Genomic DNA, 16,757 nt, shown 5'->3' with positions numbered 1-16,757 from the left:
CCGCAACTGTACATTACCCCTGGCATTGATACCTGCACTGTGATCAGAAATGTGAATGATATGCCATGCTCTCTGTAACTGTCTCGTGTCTAGAAATCACCCTTACTGCGCCGTCGTCTTGGCCTCAGCCTCGGCCTCGGCGGCCTTGGTGGCGTCGAGCTTGGCCTTCTCTCTCCTCATCTGCTCCATGATGCCGTTCGCCCTGCGCGAGATGCGCTCGATCTCCGGCGCGGCCGGGATGTGCTCGAGCTCGGGGCGGAAGTCGATCGAGCGCAGCGTGAAGTGCTTGCGCTTCGAGATTGGCCGTCCGTGGATGATCGTGACATGGTCGCCGACACGGCCCTCTGGTAAAGTGTCAGCTGTGCTCGATGGTACATCAGCGGTAACTGGGCTGATGAAGGGTCGCAACTCTTGAGTGACAGTCAAGCTGCAAGAGCTCCGCCCACTGGACGACCCTGCTTGCAATACTCACTCTCCTCCTCGTCGTGGACGAGCATCTTGTGCGTCTTGAACATCATCTTGAGGAGCTTGGGGTGCGGACGCTTGCTGCCGATCTGAATGTTAGCTCAACTGGTCGTAAGGCAGCTCGAAGGAATGACACAGGAGACACTGGTTACGAGGACAGCGACGCTACTGCATGCGTGATGCAGACTCAGCAGCGTCGAAGGTTCATGCAGAGTCGAGGCGGCCTTTCTCGGGGAAGATGGTGATCGACCTCGAGATTTGCGTTCCAGCCGGGAGAGAACAGGCGAGGGAAGGTCGGAAAGAGAGTGGAGTGAACGCACAGTGACAGTGATCGTCTTGGCCATAGCCCCCGTCTTCGTGACAACGCCGGTAAGAATGTTGGGCATGTTGTCGGGTTGTGTGGTCTAGTGAGTCGTTGTTTTCAAGATGCTCAACGGCGGCTCAGCAAAAGTCGGCCAGTTGTAGCTCACAAGAGTTCCGGCAGTAGTCCAAGGGCAATCTTGAAATCGCGAAATATTGCAACGTGCTTCTCGCATGGGTTCTGCGTGGTTGATTTTATTCGACCCGCCCTGGTTTGAATGGGCTGTGATCTGATGATCTGGTGATCACTGTATGCCCGGGTGCAAAGCATGCGAGTGAGCTTGAGCCCTGCGGTACACGGCTGCGGCAGCCTGCGGCCTACGGGCTCCAAGGCCTCCAGGCTAGCCAGGCTCACAGACACACGGGCGCGGGCGGCAGCGCTGTAAGTGTTGCACAGCCGTCGAGAGCTGCCCCGCATGCTTCTCCTGGTCCTCCGGTCCTCCTCGGCCCCTCGCTAGTGCGCTGCAGCCGCGCTCGCATGCTCACACCGTTTCCGGTTCCGAAACGACAGGCGAACGGGCAGCGACGTACGACGCCGGTGCCGGTGCGTTTCATCACGTGCGGTGCTGCACCACGCTTTGCCGCATGATGCCATTCATGGTCTCATCGAGGCGTCTCACTGGATCACTCAAGCGGCCTGGGCTGGGGCCTGCCGCCGCCTTAGATTGATAGACGGCTTAGTATTGCGAGAGCGCAAGAGCAGCCCACGTCTTGGCGTGCAGGAGTGACTACGTCCCATGAATTTGTGTGCTGCATGGAGGTGAGGCTGTGGAACGTTGTGTGCCTTTTGGAGAGCAGACCAGTGCCGTGTTCGTCAGAGTGTCCGGAGTCTGCAGAGCTTGAGCCCATCGGGGGATTGGGAAACCCTGCAGGAAGAGGGTGAGAGAGGCTTCTGTCTGGACCGGCCTGGTACGCATGCGAGGTATTCTTTGACCCGTCACCCGAGCCGTGAACCCGTGAACCGCAGTTGCCGTGGCCCCGTAATCGACTGGCCCCTTACTCCCCTCCCCCTGGCTCTCCTGGCTCTCCTGGCCCAGTCAATCACCCATTCACTCCTCGAACATCCGGGACTCCCAGATGCTCACGTAGCCCCGTACCTGCGTTTCCGTGTGATAGCGCAAACTCTCCCTCGTCGACGTTGATCACCATCATCTCACACTCCAATTCTATCTCACCACCCCTTCTCCACCACACACGTCGCGTCACCACCTACAGAGTCTGTCACCACCCCCCGACTCTTATCACTCATCCCCTCACCACCTTCCTTTCGGCGACGCTCGTTACGCATCCACCGACCCCGCGCTGCCCGCACGCTTCTCGTTGACGTTTGGCTTATCAGAAGAAGAAACGGCAGAGCAGAAGCATAAGCCGCTCCGCCGCTTCGCTCGTATCATTCCAAGAGTCTCAGATCACCAGATCACACTAGTCCTTCGCCGGCACGCCCCAAGCCAGCCTCGCCGCCGCCTTGCACGCCTCGCTCGAGACTCGTGAACTCGTGACAGCAGCGCCGCTAGCGACAGTCACAAGACTCTGAACCGATCTCCACCAGCCATGACCATCATTCCAGCTGGCGCCAAGCTCGGTGAGTACTTAACCTCGTTCCATCCTTCCCACATTCGCCGCGAAATCTCACTTCGTCATGGCCGCCATGATCTCCCCTTTGCCGCCAAGGCTCGCATACGCCTACCGGTATCGCAGGATGAAGCTAACCCCAGCCCCCGTCGACCTCCCCCCGCCTCCGCCCGGAGCCGACCCGCGTGAGCCTGAGCCATCGTTCAGGCGCACGTCGCGCACGCCGCAGCGCGGTGCTGGTGCCCGCTCGCCGTTGTCTTCTCGTGCGTCATCGCCCTGTCGTCCGCAGCGGGGAGATAGCACCAGCCCTCCTCCACTCGTCGCGCCGACGGCCCGCAGCGCATCGGCCGGTACAACTCTGAGCGTGCACGCGCCGGCGTCGCCCCTGAAGAACTCATCGAGTTCGCACGCCCTTGGCCACGGATACCCGCACGCTCTGCACCACCCGCATGCCGGACACCCTCACCTGAGCCGCCCCGGCTCGCCGGCGAGTATCCACTCGAGCGGCTCTGCAATCTTTGAGCGCGACATTGAGCTCCCCCTCGGCTCTCAGACGCTGAGCTCGAAGGCGTCGCGGATATTCCACCCGCACGGCTCGCAGCTCGAGCAGTCTGTTCCCGCCGTGCTCGACGATGCGGTCGAGGCGCTCACGAATGCGCCGGGCGAGATCAACCTGAACGCGTTCGAGATTGAGGCGCCGAGCGTCTCGAGCCACATGCTCGGTTCTCGCTCGCCCTCTGCGCAGCTGTCGCCTCAGACCCGTTCGCGCGTTATGAGCATGGAGCGTCCGCGTGCCTCCCGCTCTCCGAGCCCGGAACGCAACAACCCGCTCTTAAACTCGCCCCCGATCCTCGCCGCTCTCTCGACGCAGCTCCAGAACGTTGGCGGCGGCACGTCCATCGCCGGCTCCGTGCCCACATTATCGAACAGCTCGGTCGCGAGCCCGGACCAGCCCCTGTCTCCGATCAGCCCGATCGAGCCGATCGAGTCGCTCAGCAACTCGACCTCGCCAACGAAGCACCGCCCCGCGCCATTGCGCAAGATGTCGTCTGGCCCCCAGCTCCCCGGCGGCTGGGCATTCACGGACGAGGACGCCGAGGGCGCGACGGCGGTGAAGGAGGCGCCGGCCCCTCCGGCAACGGCACCGAACAGCCCCCCGTCTCATCAAGCGGCGGCGCCCGGCGCGCTCCTCACCCCAACGACGAGCAACACGGCGGCAGGCACAGCGACGGCAAAGGAGAAGCGCCGCATCTCGTTCATCTCGTACAACGACCTCCTCCTCGGCGTGCCCACGAGCGTCGCCTCGCTCGGCGAGATTGCTAGCGGCAACCTCTCCCCCGACCATCTGCCCGGATTGCCGGGCACGCTGTCCCCGCCCCCTATTGTGGCCGGGAACCCCACGCGCTCCCCCGTCATTGGCGCGAGCGGCGCCGGCGCCAGCGCCAGCGTCGCGACGAGCCCCAGCATGCCGAATCGCGACAGTCTCAGCCCCCAGCCGCAGCTCGAGGGAGAGTGGAGCCGCGAGGGCCTGGGACGTGGACTCGAGCAGCGGCTCGAGGACCTCGTGCTGCTCGACTCGAATAAGGCGTGAGCCAGCCGGCGCTGGTCGCCGCGTACACTAAGTGAGGCACAGCAGGCCTCTTGTATTTATCTCCTAGTTCCCAAATTCAGTCGACTTCTCTCTTTGGATTAACGGCCCCGGTGTGGGCGAGTGACTCTTTTTTCTCTCTCCTCTTTTCTGTGTGGATATATCAGTAGCTAGGAATGCGTATTGATGGCGATGACGAGGGTACAGACAATGCAAAGGATGTATGCTAGGAACACAACTATGGGTACAGAAAGATCTAAGATGTTATTGCGGCGCCGAGGCGACTCGGGCTGGGAGGTAGAGCTCCGGCAAAAGGAGGTTGGGCGCGCTGCTGTGCTGTTGATGCCTCGGAGATAGGTCGAGCCTTGCGAGGTCGTCAATGCTGACCGTGCTCATATTCACAGAACCCAGGTACTAGCTAGGCGAGGCTGGTCTGGTCGCCGGTCGCGAGGTGGCGGGACTCACGAGGGGTGTGCGCTCATTCACCTCGTCGAAGACACCCCTAAACTCTCTCCTTCGAAACTCCTCACGGAATCGCCGCTCGCGCTGCTCGCGCTCATCGCGAAACTCCTCCCCTTCCTCTGCGCCCTCGACGCTATCGCCGAGCCGCACGTCGCGCGTCATGAAGATGCACAACAAGGGCGGGATCACGGCCAGCAACGCCGCGTAGCACAGCAGCCGCGTCATGACGGCCTCGTACGCCTCGGCAGCACCCTGACGGACGGGGTCGGCCGCGTCGAGCTCGAGAATGGCAGAGACACTGCCGAAGAGCTCCTCGACGAGCGTCCGGTTCATATCCGCACCGGGGACGAATTCGGACAGCGCCTTGGGCAGCCGCCGGTTCCACACCGAGGTCGCGGCCGCGGAGCCGAGACAATTGCCCAGCTCGGCGGCGAGGAGCACGAACGCCGTGGCGCCCGCGACGTCCGTCGTCGAGGCCTGGGCCGAGACCTGCGAGGCGATGGAGGCAAAGCCGCCGCCCCAGCCTTGCAGGACCTGCGCGGCGATGAGAATGCCTGCGCAGATGGGGCCGCGCACGGCGGGGAACATCATCAGGACTCCGAGGAGACGGATGATGAGGCCCGAAAGCAGCGTGGGCTTGAAGCGCCGCGTCGAGTGCAAGACTGCACCTGCCAAGACACCAAAGACGGTGATGGCAAAGGCGTGCGTGTACAGTGCGTATGTTGCACGGCGGGGAGACCAGTCCGTGACCACTAGGAGGAAGGGGTATAGATACACGAACTGGAGGTAGAAAGACGCAAAGTCGACCGCTCCGATCAAGGCTGCTGCCAGCACTGGTGGGTTCTTGAGCAGAGCGATCGGGACGAGCGGGTTAGGCGCGGTCACCTCGTGCCATACAAAGATGGCACACATCACGAGGCCGAAGAAGTGGAACGGCGTGAGGAGCAATAACGTGAGACCAATGCCGCCGAGGAAGATCCCGATCCAGTCCATGTCCTTCTTCTCACGCTGTTCCCGCGCACTCGGTGTAGGGTTGCGCTTCAGCACGAGCGCGACGGGGAGGAGCGACAGCGGCACGAGCACGGCGAGGATGGCGTATCCCTTCCTCCAGTCGGGGAGGACCCAGCCGAGCAACTGGGCGCTGGCCGCGACATTGATCAGAAATGGTGCCGCGAGGAGGGCATTGCTGAGTCCGCGGTATCGAAGAGACGTCGCATCAGCGACGAGCAATGCGAGCAGGATCTGGAGGGCGGTGTAGCCTGCGGCGTAGATCACGCTACCGGCGTAAATCGGCGGGAAGCTTGAAGCGGTGCCGACGAGAGCGTATCCGAGCAGATATGTGCCGCCAACGAGCAGGAAGGTCATGCCATGTCCTAATCTGAGCTGTCAGTTTTGCGTATGCTGCTTTCAACAAACCGTTCGACGACGGCGGCGACAACGGGCTTGCCCACCGCAATGACAAGCGCTTGCGCAGTTGCGAGTGTTCCTGTCGAGGCGTGCTGTCCGACAGATGATGTGCTGATGTTAGCGGACGGACAACCCCGAGTGGAGGAGGGAAGGCAGACTCACGCATAGGGGAGGAGTTGCGGCGCCGTCATCCCATCGAGGGAGTAGGCGATGGCGGCGAGGGCAACACTGCTAGCGTCAGTACAGGTGGCGACGGCATCCGGGCTAGTACGGACCATGCGAAAAGGACTGGGGATGATCTGACGTTAGCTAAGTCTAGTCTAGTGTGGGGAGGGCTGAGTGTGTGGGGTAGCAAGCCCAAACACACACACCAAAGTTGTGACTCACCTAGACTTGTCCTTCCTCATGCGACCCGACTCGGCGTCGGTGTCGACACCGCTTGACAGACGTTCGTAGGGTGAAGCCATGTTGACCACGGCTGGGAGTGATGATGAGGAGAGAGAAGATGCGACGATCGCACGCTGGGATATGGGCCCACGCCGCGATGTCACCCGTCCGTCACACATCGGCGCTGGCTGGGCCGAGGGCTGGCTGGTCGTATTTTCGAGTGCAGGGTCTCGTGGCCCCTGTGCTGCCCGCACCTGAAGCAGGCGGGCGGCTTATCAGATATGAGCTTGGTTTATCCTATGGACCCATTCGCCGCAGGCAGGAACTGCAAAGCCGACGCGCTCCGATGCTCCCTTTATCGATGCCACCCTCTTAGCCACGCAACGGCCACGCACTGACCATGAAGCACTGACCGCGTCAACACACATCATCGGGCCGCTTCTTGCCGCGGGCAAGTGACAGATTGGAATGCTAATGCGGCCGTAATGGGTTAATGGGCGCAACCTAATGCCCGATCAAATGAATCATACTTCACACTAGGACCCTGGTGACGACGAGCTATGATGGAGCATGCACACTCGGTGACGTCTGAGATCTCACCTGCACATCTCTGCCGCGTTACTGAGTTGGCATTGCATCGTTGCTCTTCTCTTCGTCTCATCGGATGCTCCAGGAGACACACCTGTGCAGTGCTAACTCGAGATTTTGCGAACACTGTTTCACGCTAGGTACTCCGCTGCGCGCGCCGGCCAAGTTCTCGTCACGTCGCGCGACAAGGCAGGCGCCCGGCGGCACTACAGTTGCATCCGGTAACTAGTTTTGATCTCTGCCCAGCTGAGCTCTGCGCGCCACCCACCCGCGCTCCAGACAACGCGTGAATTCCTTCCTCCGTGTGTCCTCTTCTCCATCATTCCTGTTCACATTACTTTCACTTCAAGCACACACACGCTTTCACTCAAACAGTGAGTGAGCTGTGGAGCGCAGCGCGACAACGGCCCGCAGCAAGCCGGAACGGGCAACCAGCTGCGCTCTCCGCGCTCTGAAGGATCCCCACTGATCGACCCAGTGCCCCATGAGCGTTCCCGAGAAAAGGAGCGCGACAAAGAGCATTCAAGGTCCCGCCGCCACCATCATCGCCATGCCGACGCAGGGCTCGAGTCGCCACCGTTGCCACCGATGAATCGCAAGCATTCGGGAGGCTACGCGCCGAACATGTCGCCGCCGGCACGCCCTCGCTTCGTTGAGCGCGTCTCGTATCTGAGCTCGGATACGATGATGAGCGACGAAATGTGGCCCGAGGATGAAGAGGCAGACATGAAGAGGCGCCAGGACGAGCAGCCCATGAGCCCTTTCGTCGTCATCCGTGAGCTCGCCGAATATCTGGAGCTGACATCAGTTTATGTCGTTTTCTTCTACCTTGTGTGGCAAATCCTTACTCGTTCCGACGAAAACGAGATCCTGTCCCATCTACCCTCCACCTCGCCGCTGCGCGGCCAGCAGGGCCTTGCTGTGGAGCACTCTGCCTCACAGCAGCAGCCGTACCAATTTCCGTACGCGCTGCCCCACATTCCTTCCCCGATCCGCGACATGGAGGCGGCGGCGGCGTCGGCGTCGTCCTCGACATGGCGCACCGTCCTCCAGTCGATCCTGTATCCCTTCTACTTCCTCCTGACGCTGGCCGTCATCCCGCTTCCGTTCCTGAATCAAGCGTTGACCTTGATCATGTCGGTCGTCGGCACAATCATCTACCCGCTAACATCGACGACGCGCCTGCTTTCGCGCACCTTCATCGTTGCCCCGCTGCAGGTGGTGCAAGGCCTCTTCCAGGCGCTGTACCCCGTCTACGTTTTCGTCGGCGGTGTCCTGGGTCTCGGCTGCTTCCTCGGCATGTCCGCAGGCTGGATCGGGCAGTACTCGCTCGACCTGCTTCTGACGCGCAAGAGCCCGAAACGCAAGACCCGCCGCCACAAGACGAAAAAACACCACTCGCACTCTCATTCTTCGACGTCTTCACCAGATTCGATCGACGCCTCTGCCGCTGTCGAGCGCTCTGTCGCGGCAGCCGGCAGTCCGCGCCAACCCCGCTCTCCCGAGATCCGCACGTTCCACGGACGCTACGTCCCCGTCGCCGACATCTACGACGACCGAGACTTCGAGCTGGCCGGTAGTGCGGTCAAAGCCGGACGAAGCTCGGCGCGCGAGCCCGTCGTCGTCGGCATCCGCCGCCGCGGCATGCGCTCCGACGCCTGACCTGTGCTCCTTGTGCAGGGCCGTGGGAGTGCGGCCAAGAATATGCCGGGGCCGGCGAAGGTAGTGCAAACACCCGAACCGCCGGCCAGCGCCGGTCGCAGCAGTGTAAATGCCGTCGTGTTGTTGTAAGCGTTTCTTCAGGCAGCTCGCAAGGGAGCGGGCCCGTTCATGACCGCCTTAATATTTGGTATTAGTCTTTCTTAATCTGTTTCTTATTTTCATGCGTGGCATCGCACACACACAGTCTATGGTAGGCGCCTAAGTGATGAACAGTTGAATCAAAACATGATCTTGGCGTTCTCGTACATGGTCAGCATGGGGCTGAGGCCGTCGCGCATCCTCGTCGGGCCGAGGACCTTCTCGCCTCCGAACTCGCGCACAAAGTCAGCCTGGGAGTAGACATTAACTTTGCGGCGGCGGAATCCCTGGACACCTCGCGAGGTGAAGAAGTCGTCTCCGAGCGCCTGCGCCGCCTTCTTGCCCTTTGGCCGGGGCTGGCCCCCCCTCGCGGGCGAGTTCATGATGAGCGAGTAAGTGTCGCGGAGCAGGTCAAAGTCGGTCGGGAAGAAGATGTCAAAGTAGCCCTGCTGCACGAGGAAGGTCTCGCACGGCACCATGCTGTCCTTGTACCGTGTCTGGACGACGGGGCCGTTGCGTCCGGGCACCGCGTCGGGGAGGCTCGAGAAGTCTGCCACGAGCAGGCGGTGCGCTGGCAGCTGATCCCTCAGGCGCTCCAGGAAGGCGACGGCCTTGGTCGGGATAAAGTCGGGCGTCGGGGAGAGATTCGGCGCAAAGGGCATGTTGGCGTAGACGCTGCGCAGCGTGCCGCTGGCCAGGAGCGGCTTGGCCAGGGGCGGCTGCGTGGCCGCACTCGGCGGGAGCAGCCGCCTATACGCGAGCACGCGGCGGAGGAGCGGGTCGTTCAGCGGCTCGTACAGGAGCGAGTAGTCGCCGTGCGCGTCGATGGCGACGAACGCCTGCATCGGCTCGAGCGTCGCCATGTCGTACCGGATCATGTCGTGGGCGAGATTGTCAAACACCTCGAGCGCGACGACAAAGCAGGGGTCGCTGCTGTTCACCGTCCACTCGAAGAAGTCCTTGTTGATCACCTCGACGTGATCCCCGAGCCCGGCCGCCTCGGCGCGCGCCCGCTGCTGCTTGCTCAGCATCGCCGAGATCTCAATGATGCGGTACTGCGTTCGGCGGAAGATCTCGGGATGCTCGGCCCTGATCCAGCGCAGGCAGTCGAGCATGAAGGAGCCGTTGCCCGCACCGACCTCGTAGATCACCAGGTCGTTGTGCGGCCAGTCCGTCTTCTTGTAGCTCTGCACGATTGCTGATGCGAGCGCGCGCGCATAGTACGGCTTGAACAGCTCTGTCGGCGTGTGCCACACCTGCCGCCCGACGCTGTCCGTGTCCTCCCCGTACGCGTCGATGTAGCGCTGTGCCACGGCTTCCTGGAACGCGGCCTCGTTCCGGAACTCGGGGAAGGGGAAGCCGTCCGCTGTCGGCGGCGTGAAGATCTTGACGTTCTTCGAGAAGTAGCCGTATTGCGGCTGACATTAGCTCGCTAGGGGGTCGTGAGAGCTTGGGGATTACTCACGTTGTACAGAGAATCATCGATGAAGTCTCGCACGAGCATCTTGACTCGCGTCGGCGGCTCGCGGTAGTGCGCGACCTCGGCGGCCGTCACGGTCCTGTAGTTGCCCGACTGCCGTTAGATCTACACACAACAAGAGAGCTCCACAAAGCCCTACCGGCCGCTCCGACAACACTCACGTCCGGATCCCTGTCCGCCACAAAGTTCAGCGACGTGTTAAAGTTGAACGTGCCCTTGTCGTAGATGCGGTTCGACTTGCGCTTCTCCTTCTTCGCGGGCTTCTTCTCCTCGAGTCTCCGGGCCGACGTTGTGAGTGTTCGTGCAGAGGACGACGACGCTGCTGGGAGAGCGCGGAGCGCATTCCGCGCACTGCCCGACGCGACGGCGCGGGTGAGAGACATGTCCGTGGGTTTGTGCTGTGTGTTGCAGTCGAGCCAGACGCTCTCGTTGACGCCGTTGGCCGGCTGCTACCGTCGTTGGACGACCTCCACTGATCGAGCCGGACCTTTTCAAGTCACGTGAGCGTTACGTAAGGGCGGTTGCGGAGAGAGCAGATGTGTCCGCTTAGCCGTGCTTATCACTATCAATATCCGAGACCGGGGTTGGGCCCCTGATCAGCCACCACGGGCGTCCTCTGCTTCGCTGAGCGCACTCTTCGCACCCTAGACGTTCTGCCCGCATTGTTGAGCACACGGTGACGCCTGAGCTAGACTGTGCGAGTTCGAGAACGCCGCTGGGCACAACTCTGGCCGGTGCAGAGTGCGTTCCTCATGAACTGTCGGACTCAGGAGCAGGCTGACTGCGAACCTGAACCTGAAACGTTACAACAATTCTCACAGATGGGCGCCGAGTGGTCGAACGACTGACCGCCGCCTGATGACCTCTCAGGTCCTCCTGGCAGTGGACCGTGCCAAGACCGGGCGGGCGTTCGACGCCATGAATCATGAAAGTGACACCCCCTCCTACCTCTCGGCCAACAGGAGCCCGCATAATCCTCATCAAGAAGGCAAGTTCAATCGCATTATCTCGTCGAAGCATAACACGGGCTGCTTTCGCGGCGCCAAGCAGAAGTGCGAGGCATGCAAACGTCTAAGGCACATCATGCAACTGGTTCAGGTTCCAGACAGCGCTCTCGCAGCAGCACAACGGCGGCCAGCGGAAAAGTCGATCGGCTCATCTCCCGCCGAACTACCGAAGCTACCGATCACCAGCATCACCGATTCTGATAAAACCGCTACTCACGCTAGTCTCCCATCCATGCTAGCAAAAGCTACTCGAGCACACCACCGATCCTTCGATCCACGGCACACCAGCACACCGTGACCGTGCGCTACCCCTCCCCCTCCCCCACTCCCCTGCAACATCGGCTTCGACTCGACACTGTTCACCATGTCCGGCGACACTGAGAAAGTCGAACTCGAGAAGGGCAAGGTGGAGAAGATGCCGGCGCTGCACCCCGAGACCGCCAACCTGACATACCGCAAGCCGTCGTCCTACGCTGCACTCGACCCGACAGAGCAGCCAGAAGACGACGACGATGACAAGCTCGCCTCCCCGCAGACGAGAGCGAAGGATTTGACGCCGTTTGCGCCCCTCGACATTCCAATGAAGTACCGCCTGGTGGCCCTCGTCACCATCCTCTTCTACACGACCGGGGCGGCGTTCGCAGAGTCCACTCTCGGACCGCTCAAGAGCACCTTTGTCAAGGAGCTTCACATCAACAGTGAGTCGACCTGCCACCCGCAATTGGATCGGAGTGATTGTCTGCTTCGGCCGAAGGAAGTGCAGCGCTGCACGTAAGCCGTCACGCTGCTAACGCCGGCACTTCTACACATGCGCACATGTGCGCACATCTTGCTCGCTAAGCTGTGGCGCTAAGTAGTGTCGAATAGAGCCTTGCAATCCCATGTGCATACGCTCACCCCAGATGCCCAGTTCGCCTCGATCTCGACAGCGAGCAACCTGGTGAACACCGTTCTGCCGCTGATCGGCGGCACGATCATGGACTACTATGGGACGCACTAGTAAGCTGCTTCGGAAGATGGTAGCTGACCGCAGTGCGGCGCTCGGGTCGTGCTTCTTCTGTATCCTCGGCAGTGCCATCGCGGCTGGCGCTGCGAGCACGAACAACTACACACTGCTGATTGGTGGACGGATCGTGATGGGTCTCGGCTCGATCGTGCTCGAAGGTGCGCAGTCGAAGCTGTATGCGCACTGGTTCAACGGACGGTGGCTCGCGACCGTGATCGCCCTCGACCTGGCGTGGGGCAGTGCGACCGTCGTCATCGCCAGAGTCAGCGCTGTGCCCATGTCCCACCTCGGGGGATGGTATGGGTGGGCGCTATGGATCCCCGTCTTCGTAATTGCGGCGTGCACGCTGCTCGTGATCGCGTACACGATCTTCGAGCAGAAGTACCTCCCCAAGGAGTTCCGGCCGGTGACGGGATACGAGCTTGAGCAGAAACGCAAGGCTGCCGGAGAGCACACGCACAAGGACGGCATGTGGGGCCGCCTCCAGATGAGCGTCCTCAGCGTACTGCGACTGTGAGCTGACCTCATGTTTTGGAGAAGCTGACAACAGGCCTTCCTTCTACCTGATCATGGCGGGTGCGCACATATTCCAGAACTCGGCGCGCACCGTGTACTCGTCAAACCTGACCGACATTCAGGAGCGCACGCGCGGCACGACGGCGCTGACCGGCGGATACTACTCGGCGCTGCTGAACGTTGTCGTCATTGTCGTCGTGCCGCTCCTCGGCGTGTTCTTCGACAAGGTCGGCTGGCGCATGCCCTTTGGTACGTTTGAGCAGCTGAAGGTTGGGAGGCACAGCTGACCCCAGTCTCCCTCGGGGCCGCCACGTACGTCGTCGCGTTTGCGCTTATCGGCTTGACCAAGGTGAACGCTGTCGCGCCGATCCTGCTTGCCTCCTTCGCGCTCTCGCTCAACGTCCTGCCGTGGATCAGCTCGTTCCCAATCCTTGTCCCTGATCCTACACTGATCGGAACGGCGTATGGGCTGTGGTCTGGCTTCATTGCCTGCAACAACGTTATCCTGGAGGTGTCATGTGGTGCTATTGTGAGTGTTGAGACCGCTTCCAAGCTTTTCCATTAGTCAACGGATCAGCTAACGTACCAGCAAGACGCAACACCTGGTCAGACCTATGATCGTGTGATCTACGTCTTGATCGCGATCAAGAGCTGGCAGATCCTCGAGGGCCCGCTGTTCGACTTCCTCGACGGCAAGCTGCTCGGGCATACCCTGCGGATGAACGAGAAGCAGCGGCTCAAGTATGACGCGGAGCGCGAGGAGGCCGGCGTTGATGCCCCCGGATACCGCATCAAGAAACCCGTTACCTGGGTTGTAGGGTTGCAGTACGTGACCATGGTCATTATCTCATGGGTGGTGAGTAGTATCTTGTGCATGGTTTGCAAGGTAGCCGAGACAGTCTCGCGGCGACCTCATGCAGGCTGGGCACTATACGTCATGGCGTTATGGATTGTGGAAAAAGGGAATGTAACGCTGACACCTTCTGCAGCTGTTCTTTATTTACTCGATGTAGCATATTGTACGAGTCGGAGGTGCATGAATGCATGCGACTGTTTTTCATCTGTCCCATGCTCAAGAGGCGTCGCGCTCGTGGCGCGCCTGCCCCGTGACCTTGCGGCCAAGAGATCAAGGACAGGGTCGGCGGCGACCAGATATGAGTGTGAGAACTCCCAGGCGTCCCAGGATCTCTGAGATGCCTCGCTGCCGACGAGATTCCCAAACTAGCGCCTCATGCTCTCTCTCGGTCAACTCCACCACCGCCACCTTCCGCTCCCGATTCTTATGGCTTGGGTACCAGGACCCAGGACCGGGGATCCGGTGCGCTGCCGGGCAACCGGGCCTGCTGCCGGGCCTGTCACCGGCTCCTCACCGCCTTCCGTTCGCATGAGCGGCTCCAACTACTGAAGCCCCCCGATTCTTTCATATTCCGGCTTTGAGCTGTAAACAATACAATGGTTACGTCAGGCACATGCTGAGAACTATGGAGCCTTCAGCGGTGGGCCGGCGCTAGTGGGCTTGCTGAATGCGACCCCAGGCACTCTTTACGGCGCATTTACGGTTCTGGCTGAGTCGGCCGGTTTAGGCACACCGTGTGAGGCAGTCTTGAGACACAGTCAAGGACTGGGTTGCAGTGGGGTTTCGCTCGTGAATGAGCAGAGTTTGGGTTGCTGGGTTGGGTGCGTTGCTCGCCCGAGGTTAAGCATCCTGGGGACAGGCTCAGGCCCTGCTCGCCAGCGAGCGCGCGCGCAGCGACGACAGTCAGCTGACGTGAGAACGCAACTTGGGTATATGTACTTTGAGCCCCCTTTCTCCCCCCCCCTTCCTCACTACTCACTGCCGCACGACCGTCTCGTTGCTCCGAACTTCGACTACGCGACGATATCAGCGACATCCACCCGCCAATCCTCGAAACGAGCCGCTGACATCGAACATGGGCAACACCTTCAGCCTGTGCTCTCCGTTCCGGCGCCGTCTGCGCCTCCAGGATTCGGGGCATGAGAAGCTCGAGGACCCTCTCCCTCAACCTCAGTTCCTCTTCCCCTCAGAAGAGTACCCAAAGTATGCGCTTCTGCCCTCATCCGAAGAACCCTATGAAGTGCGCTTCTGCACGCACACGCCCGAGCCTGATTCTGGCCGTTGCGCATGCGATGAGTGGACCGAGTCCCGGCACTGGCGCCTGGTGGCGGGACTCGACGACGCAACGCAGCCCGGCACATTTGAGGCACTGCAGCCCAGGCCGCGCAGCAATCCGTTCGAGAAGGCCGAGGTGCAGCTTGCCCCCGACGTCGTTCCGCCGCGGTATGCCCTGCTCTCTGCTGCCGAGATGCCGAATACAGTGCGCAACTGCGTCCACGTGAGGTACGAGGGCGAGGAGCGCTGCGACTGCGACCAGTGGCTCGAGAGCCGCCGGTTCCGCGTGCAGAATGGTCTGGACAATCCCGAAGACCCCGACGTCAGGCGTGGCCTGCAGCCCAAGCCGCGTAAGACGCCTACGATCCGTGTCAAGCGCCGCAGGTACACGAGTATCAGCATACCCAAGGACAACAGCGACGATGGACATTCCCCCAGCTCGACACATTCCCGCAACTCGAGCCGAAACGAGAAGCAATAGGGTGTTGTCCATGGTATCGGGAGGGCAGGAGAGCCGCAGGAACGGCTGTAAAAGAGGAGGGAGAGCTTGAACGTTCGGAACGACGGCGGAGACGCCGGCGCTGCCGTCGGGGCTGCGCTCGCGATCAGACATCGTCTCTTCGCTAGTATATCGGTTAGTATAGTCGCCTCTCAAGTCCGAGAGATTGCTCCGGCAGTGCGCGATAGAGCAGGGTTCGACTCCCTGGCGGAGAAGGAAGACCTGGAGAGGTCGTCCACTCTTTTGGAGATTGGCAGGTTGTAATTTTTTGGACGAGAAGAGGAAGGCGAGGGCTTCAGGCAGCCACATGCGCCACTCAGGCCCAGTCAGGGGGGTCTTTCATTGTAGCTGTTGTTCATGAACATTGTTGGTCATCTTTTGTTGGTCATCTTGACTTCGTGGTTGTATGTGTCTCTGTGTCTGTCAGAATGTGCTGCATCAAGTAGCGGACGGTCTGAGCGCCGAGGGAAGTCAAGGAGTGAGTTAGGCTCATGGTCTGCAGGAGCTCCATGTGCTTGGAGGAAATGCACTTGGGTCCACTACCTGGCGGATGGAAGAGGATGCAGAGAATGTCAGCACCCTATTCATCTTCACCTTGACTCTGCGCTCGCTACGCATGCAATCGGACAGAGGTGATGTAGAGAAGAAACGCCTGAGAAGCTCAGACATCGAGACCCGGCGGGTGAGGTAATCTTGCGTGTTTGGTTCCGTTGGGGTCGCCACCAACGCGACTGAGTTTCATGAGCGGTTTTCATGACAACAACAATCATAAACTTCCCACTTCGTCACTCTCTCCACAGCATGTTCTCTGCCGACTGATATCCGAACCGACACATACGAAAGATACGAGCCTTCTCACATATGAGACATGTCGTCTCGTTCTAGTGCCACTCCTCGAAGCAACCTTTCCGAATATCAGTCGCGTCGCGCGTCCAGCTCGGCGACACCGATCAACCCATTTAAGGTGTGCTTGACCCGCCTCCGTTTTCACTGACGGTAGCCTACACAGCCTGCGATAAAGGCAGCGCGAACAAAGTCGCCTCAGCAACCAGCTGCCGGACCTTTCTCAGGCATGCGACGCGGAGAACGTGAGTGTTCGGCGCCTTCCCTAGCTCTCGGCTGACAATCCGCAGCGATGGCCGTCAAGGCGGAGCCGTTCACACAAGCCGCAACCCCTCTTTCTTCTGGGCATCCTAGCTCCGCCTCTTCATCCGCCACCCCCGTGTCACCTGCTCCTCTGCAGCCGCGCCGGACTGTGACGAGTGCTACACCAGGAGGCTCGGCGAAGCTGGAAGAGCACCCTCGGGAACGTTTGCAATCATGGCTGAACAAGTACATGGAAGAGAAGATGGCGATTCTCGAGCAACGTCTTAGCGGTGGAGATTCGGATGAGGACCCAGAAATGGCAGACATGAAACTGTAAGATTGCGAATAGATCGTAGAGCTGATGACCAGTGCTCTCCTGACCAAACGTATAGCGGACATTAAA

At 60.7% G+C, this 16,757-nt stretch overlaps 8 protein-coding genes and 1 non-coding gene across 9 annotated transcripts; 6 read left to right on the top strand and 3 right to left on the bottom strand.

Annotated features, from left to right (window-relative positions):
• Nucleotides 1–102: 102 nt before the first annotated feature.
• On the bottom strand, nucleotides 103–851 carry A1Q1_07074 (uncharacterized protein; the record flags this gene model as incomplete). The annotated part of the gene is made up of 3 exons (XM_014327323.1): nucleotides 103–410; nucleotides 473–554; nucleotides 786–851. 3 exons carry the CDS (start codon nucleotides 849–851, stop codon nucleotides 103–105), a joined length of 456 nt encoding a protein of 151 aa, XP_014182798.1.
• Nucleotides 852–2,464: 1,613 nt separating this feature from the next.
• A1Q1_07073 (uncharacterized protein) lies at nucleotides 2,465–3,988 on the top strand (the record flags this gene model as incomplete). The annotated part of the gene is made up of 1 exon (XM_014327322.1): nucleotides 2,465–3,988. One exon carries the CDS (start codon nucleotides 2,465–2,467, stop codon nucleotides 3,986–3,988), a length of 1,524 nt encoding a protein of 507 aa, XP_014182797.1.
• A 411-nt stretch (nucleotides 3,989–4,399) lies between these two features.
• On the bottom strand, nucleotides 4,400–6,321 carry A1Q1_07072 (uncharacterized protein; the record flags this gene model as incomplete). The annotated part of the gene is made up of 3 exons (XM_014327321.1): nucleotides 4,400–5,825; nucleotides 6,017–6,142; nucleotides 6,242–6,321. 3 exons carry the CDS (start codon nucleotides 6,319–6,321, stop codon nucleotides 4,400–4,402), a joined length of 1,632 nt encoding a protein of 543 aa, XP_014182796.1.
• Nucleotides 6,322–7,513: 1,192 nt separating this feature from the next.
• A1Q1_07071 (uncharacterized protein) lies at nucleotides 7,514–8,491 on the top strand (the record flags this gene model as incomplete). Its single annotated transcript, XM_014327320.1, has 1 exon — nucleotides 7,514–8,491. One exon carries the CDS (start codon nucleotides 7,514–7,516, stop codon nucleotides 8,489–8,491), a length of 978 nt encoding a protein of 325 aa, XP_014182795.1.
• A 278-nt stretch (nucleotides 8,492–8,769) lies between these two features.
• A1Q1_07070 (uncharacterized protein) lies at nucleotides 8,770–10,492 on the bottom strand (the record flags this gene model as incomplete). The annotated part of the gene is made up of 3 exons (XM_014327319.1): nucleotides 8,770–10,047; nucleotides 10,095–10,202; nucleotides 10,271–10,492. 3 exons carry the CDS (start codon nucleotides 10,490–10,492, stop codon nucleotides 8,770–8,772), a joined length of 1,608 nt encoding a protein of 535 aa, XP_014182794.1.
• Nucleotides 10,493–11,480: 988 nt separating this feature from the next.
• On the top strand, nucleotides 11,481–13,651 carry A1Q1_07069 (uncharacterized protein; the record flags this gene model as incomplete). The annotated part of the gene is made up of 7 exons (XM_014327318.1): nucleotides 11,481–11,814; nucleotides 11,974–12,115; nucleotides 12,189–12,593; nucleotides 12,673–12,887; nucleotides 12,932–13,167; nucleotides 13,228–13,494; nucleotides 13,628–13,651. The coding sequence occupies 7 exons, from the start codon at nucleotides 11,481–11,483 to the stop codon at nucleotides 13,649–13,651; spliced, it is 1,623 nt and encodes a 540-aa protein (XP_014182793.1).
• A 918-nt stretch (nucleotides 13,652–14,569) lies between these two features.
• On the top strand, nucleotides 14,570–15,250 carry A1Q1_07068 (uncharacterized protein; the record flags this gene model as incomplete). The annotated part of the gene is made up of 1 exon (XM_014327317.1): nucleotides 14,570–15,250. One exon carries the CDS (start codon nucleotides 14,570–14,572, stop codon nucleotides 15,248–15,250), a length of 681 nt encoding a protein of 226 aa, XP_014182792.1.
• A 136-nt stretch (nucleotides 15,251–15,386) lies between these two features.
• On the top strand, nucleotides 15,387–15,483 carry A1Q1_t200. The gene has a single exon. It is a non-coding gene; the product is annotated as a tRNA-Glu (tRNA).
• A 653-nt stretch (nucleotides 15,484–16,136) lies between these two features.
• Nucleotides 16,137–16,756, top strand: A1Q1_07067 (uncharacterized protein; the record flags this gene model as incomplete). The annotated part of the gene is made up of 4 exons (XM_014327316.1): nucleotides 16,137–16,232; nucleotides 16,278–16,356; nucleotides 16,402–16,687; nucleotides 16,747–16,756. The coding sequence occupies 4 exons, from the start codon at nucleotides 16,137–16,139 to the stop codon at nucleotides 16,754–16,756; spliced, it is 471 nt and encodes a 156-aa protein (XP_014182791.1).
• Between the last annotated feature and the right edge of the window lies 1 nt (nucleotide 16,757).

This window comes from Trichosporon asahii (genome assembly GCF_000293215.1).
Source record: "Trichosporon asahii var. asahii CBS 2479 unplaced genomic scaffold scaffold00009, whole genome shotgun sequence".
Classification (NCBI taxonomy): Eukaryota; Fungi; Basidiomycota; class Tremellomycetes; order Trichosporonales; family Trichosporonaceae; genus Trichosporon; species Trichosporon asahii.
The sequence above is the reverse complement of the archived record's forward strand: the minus strand, read 5'-3'. Positions and strand labels throughout refer to the sequence as shown.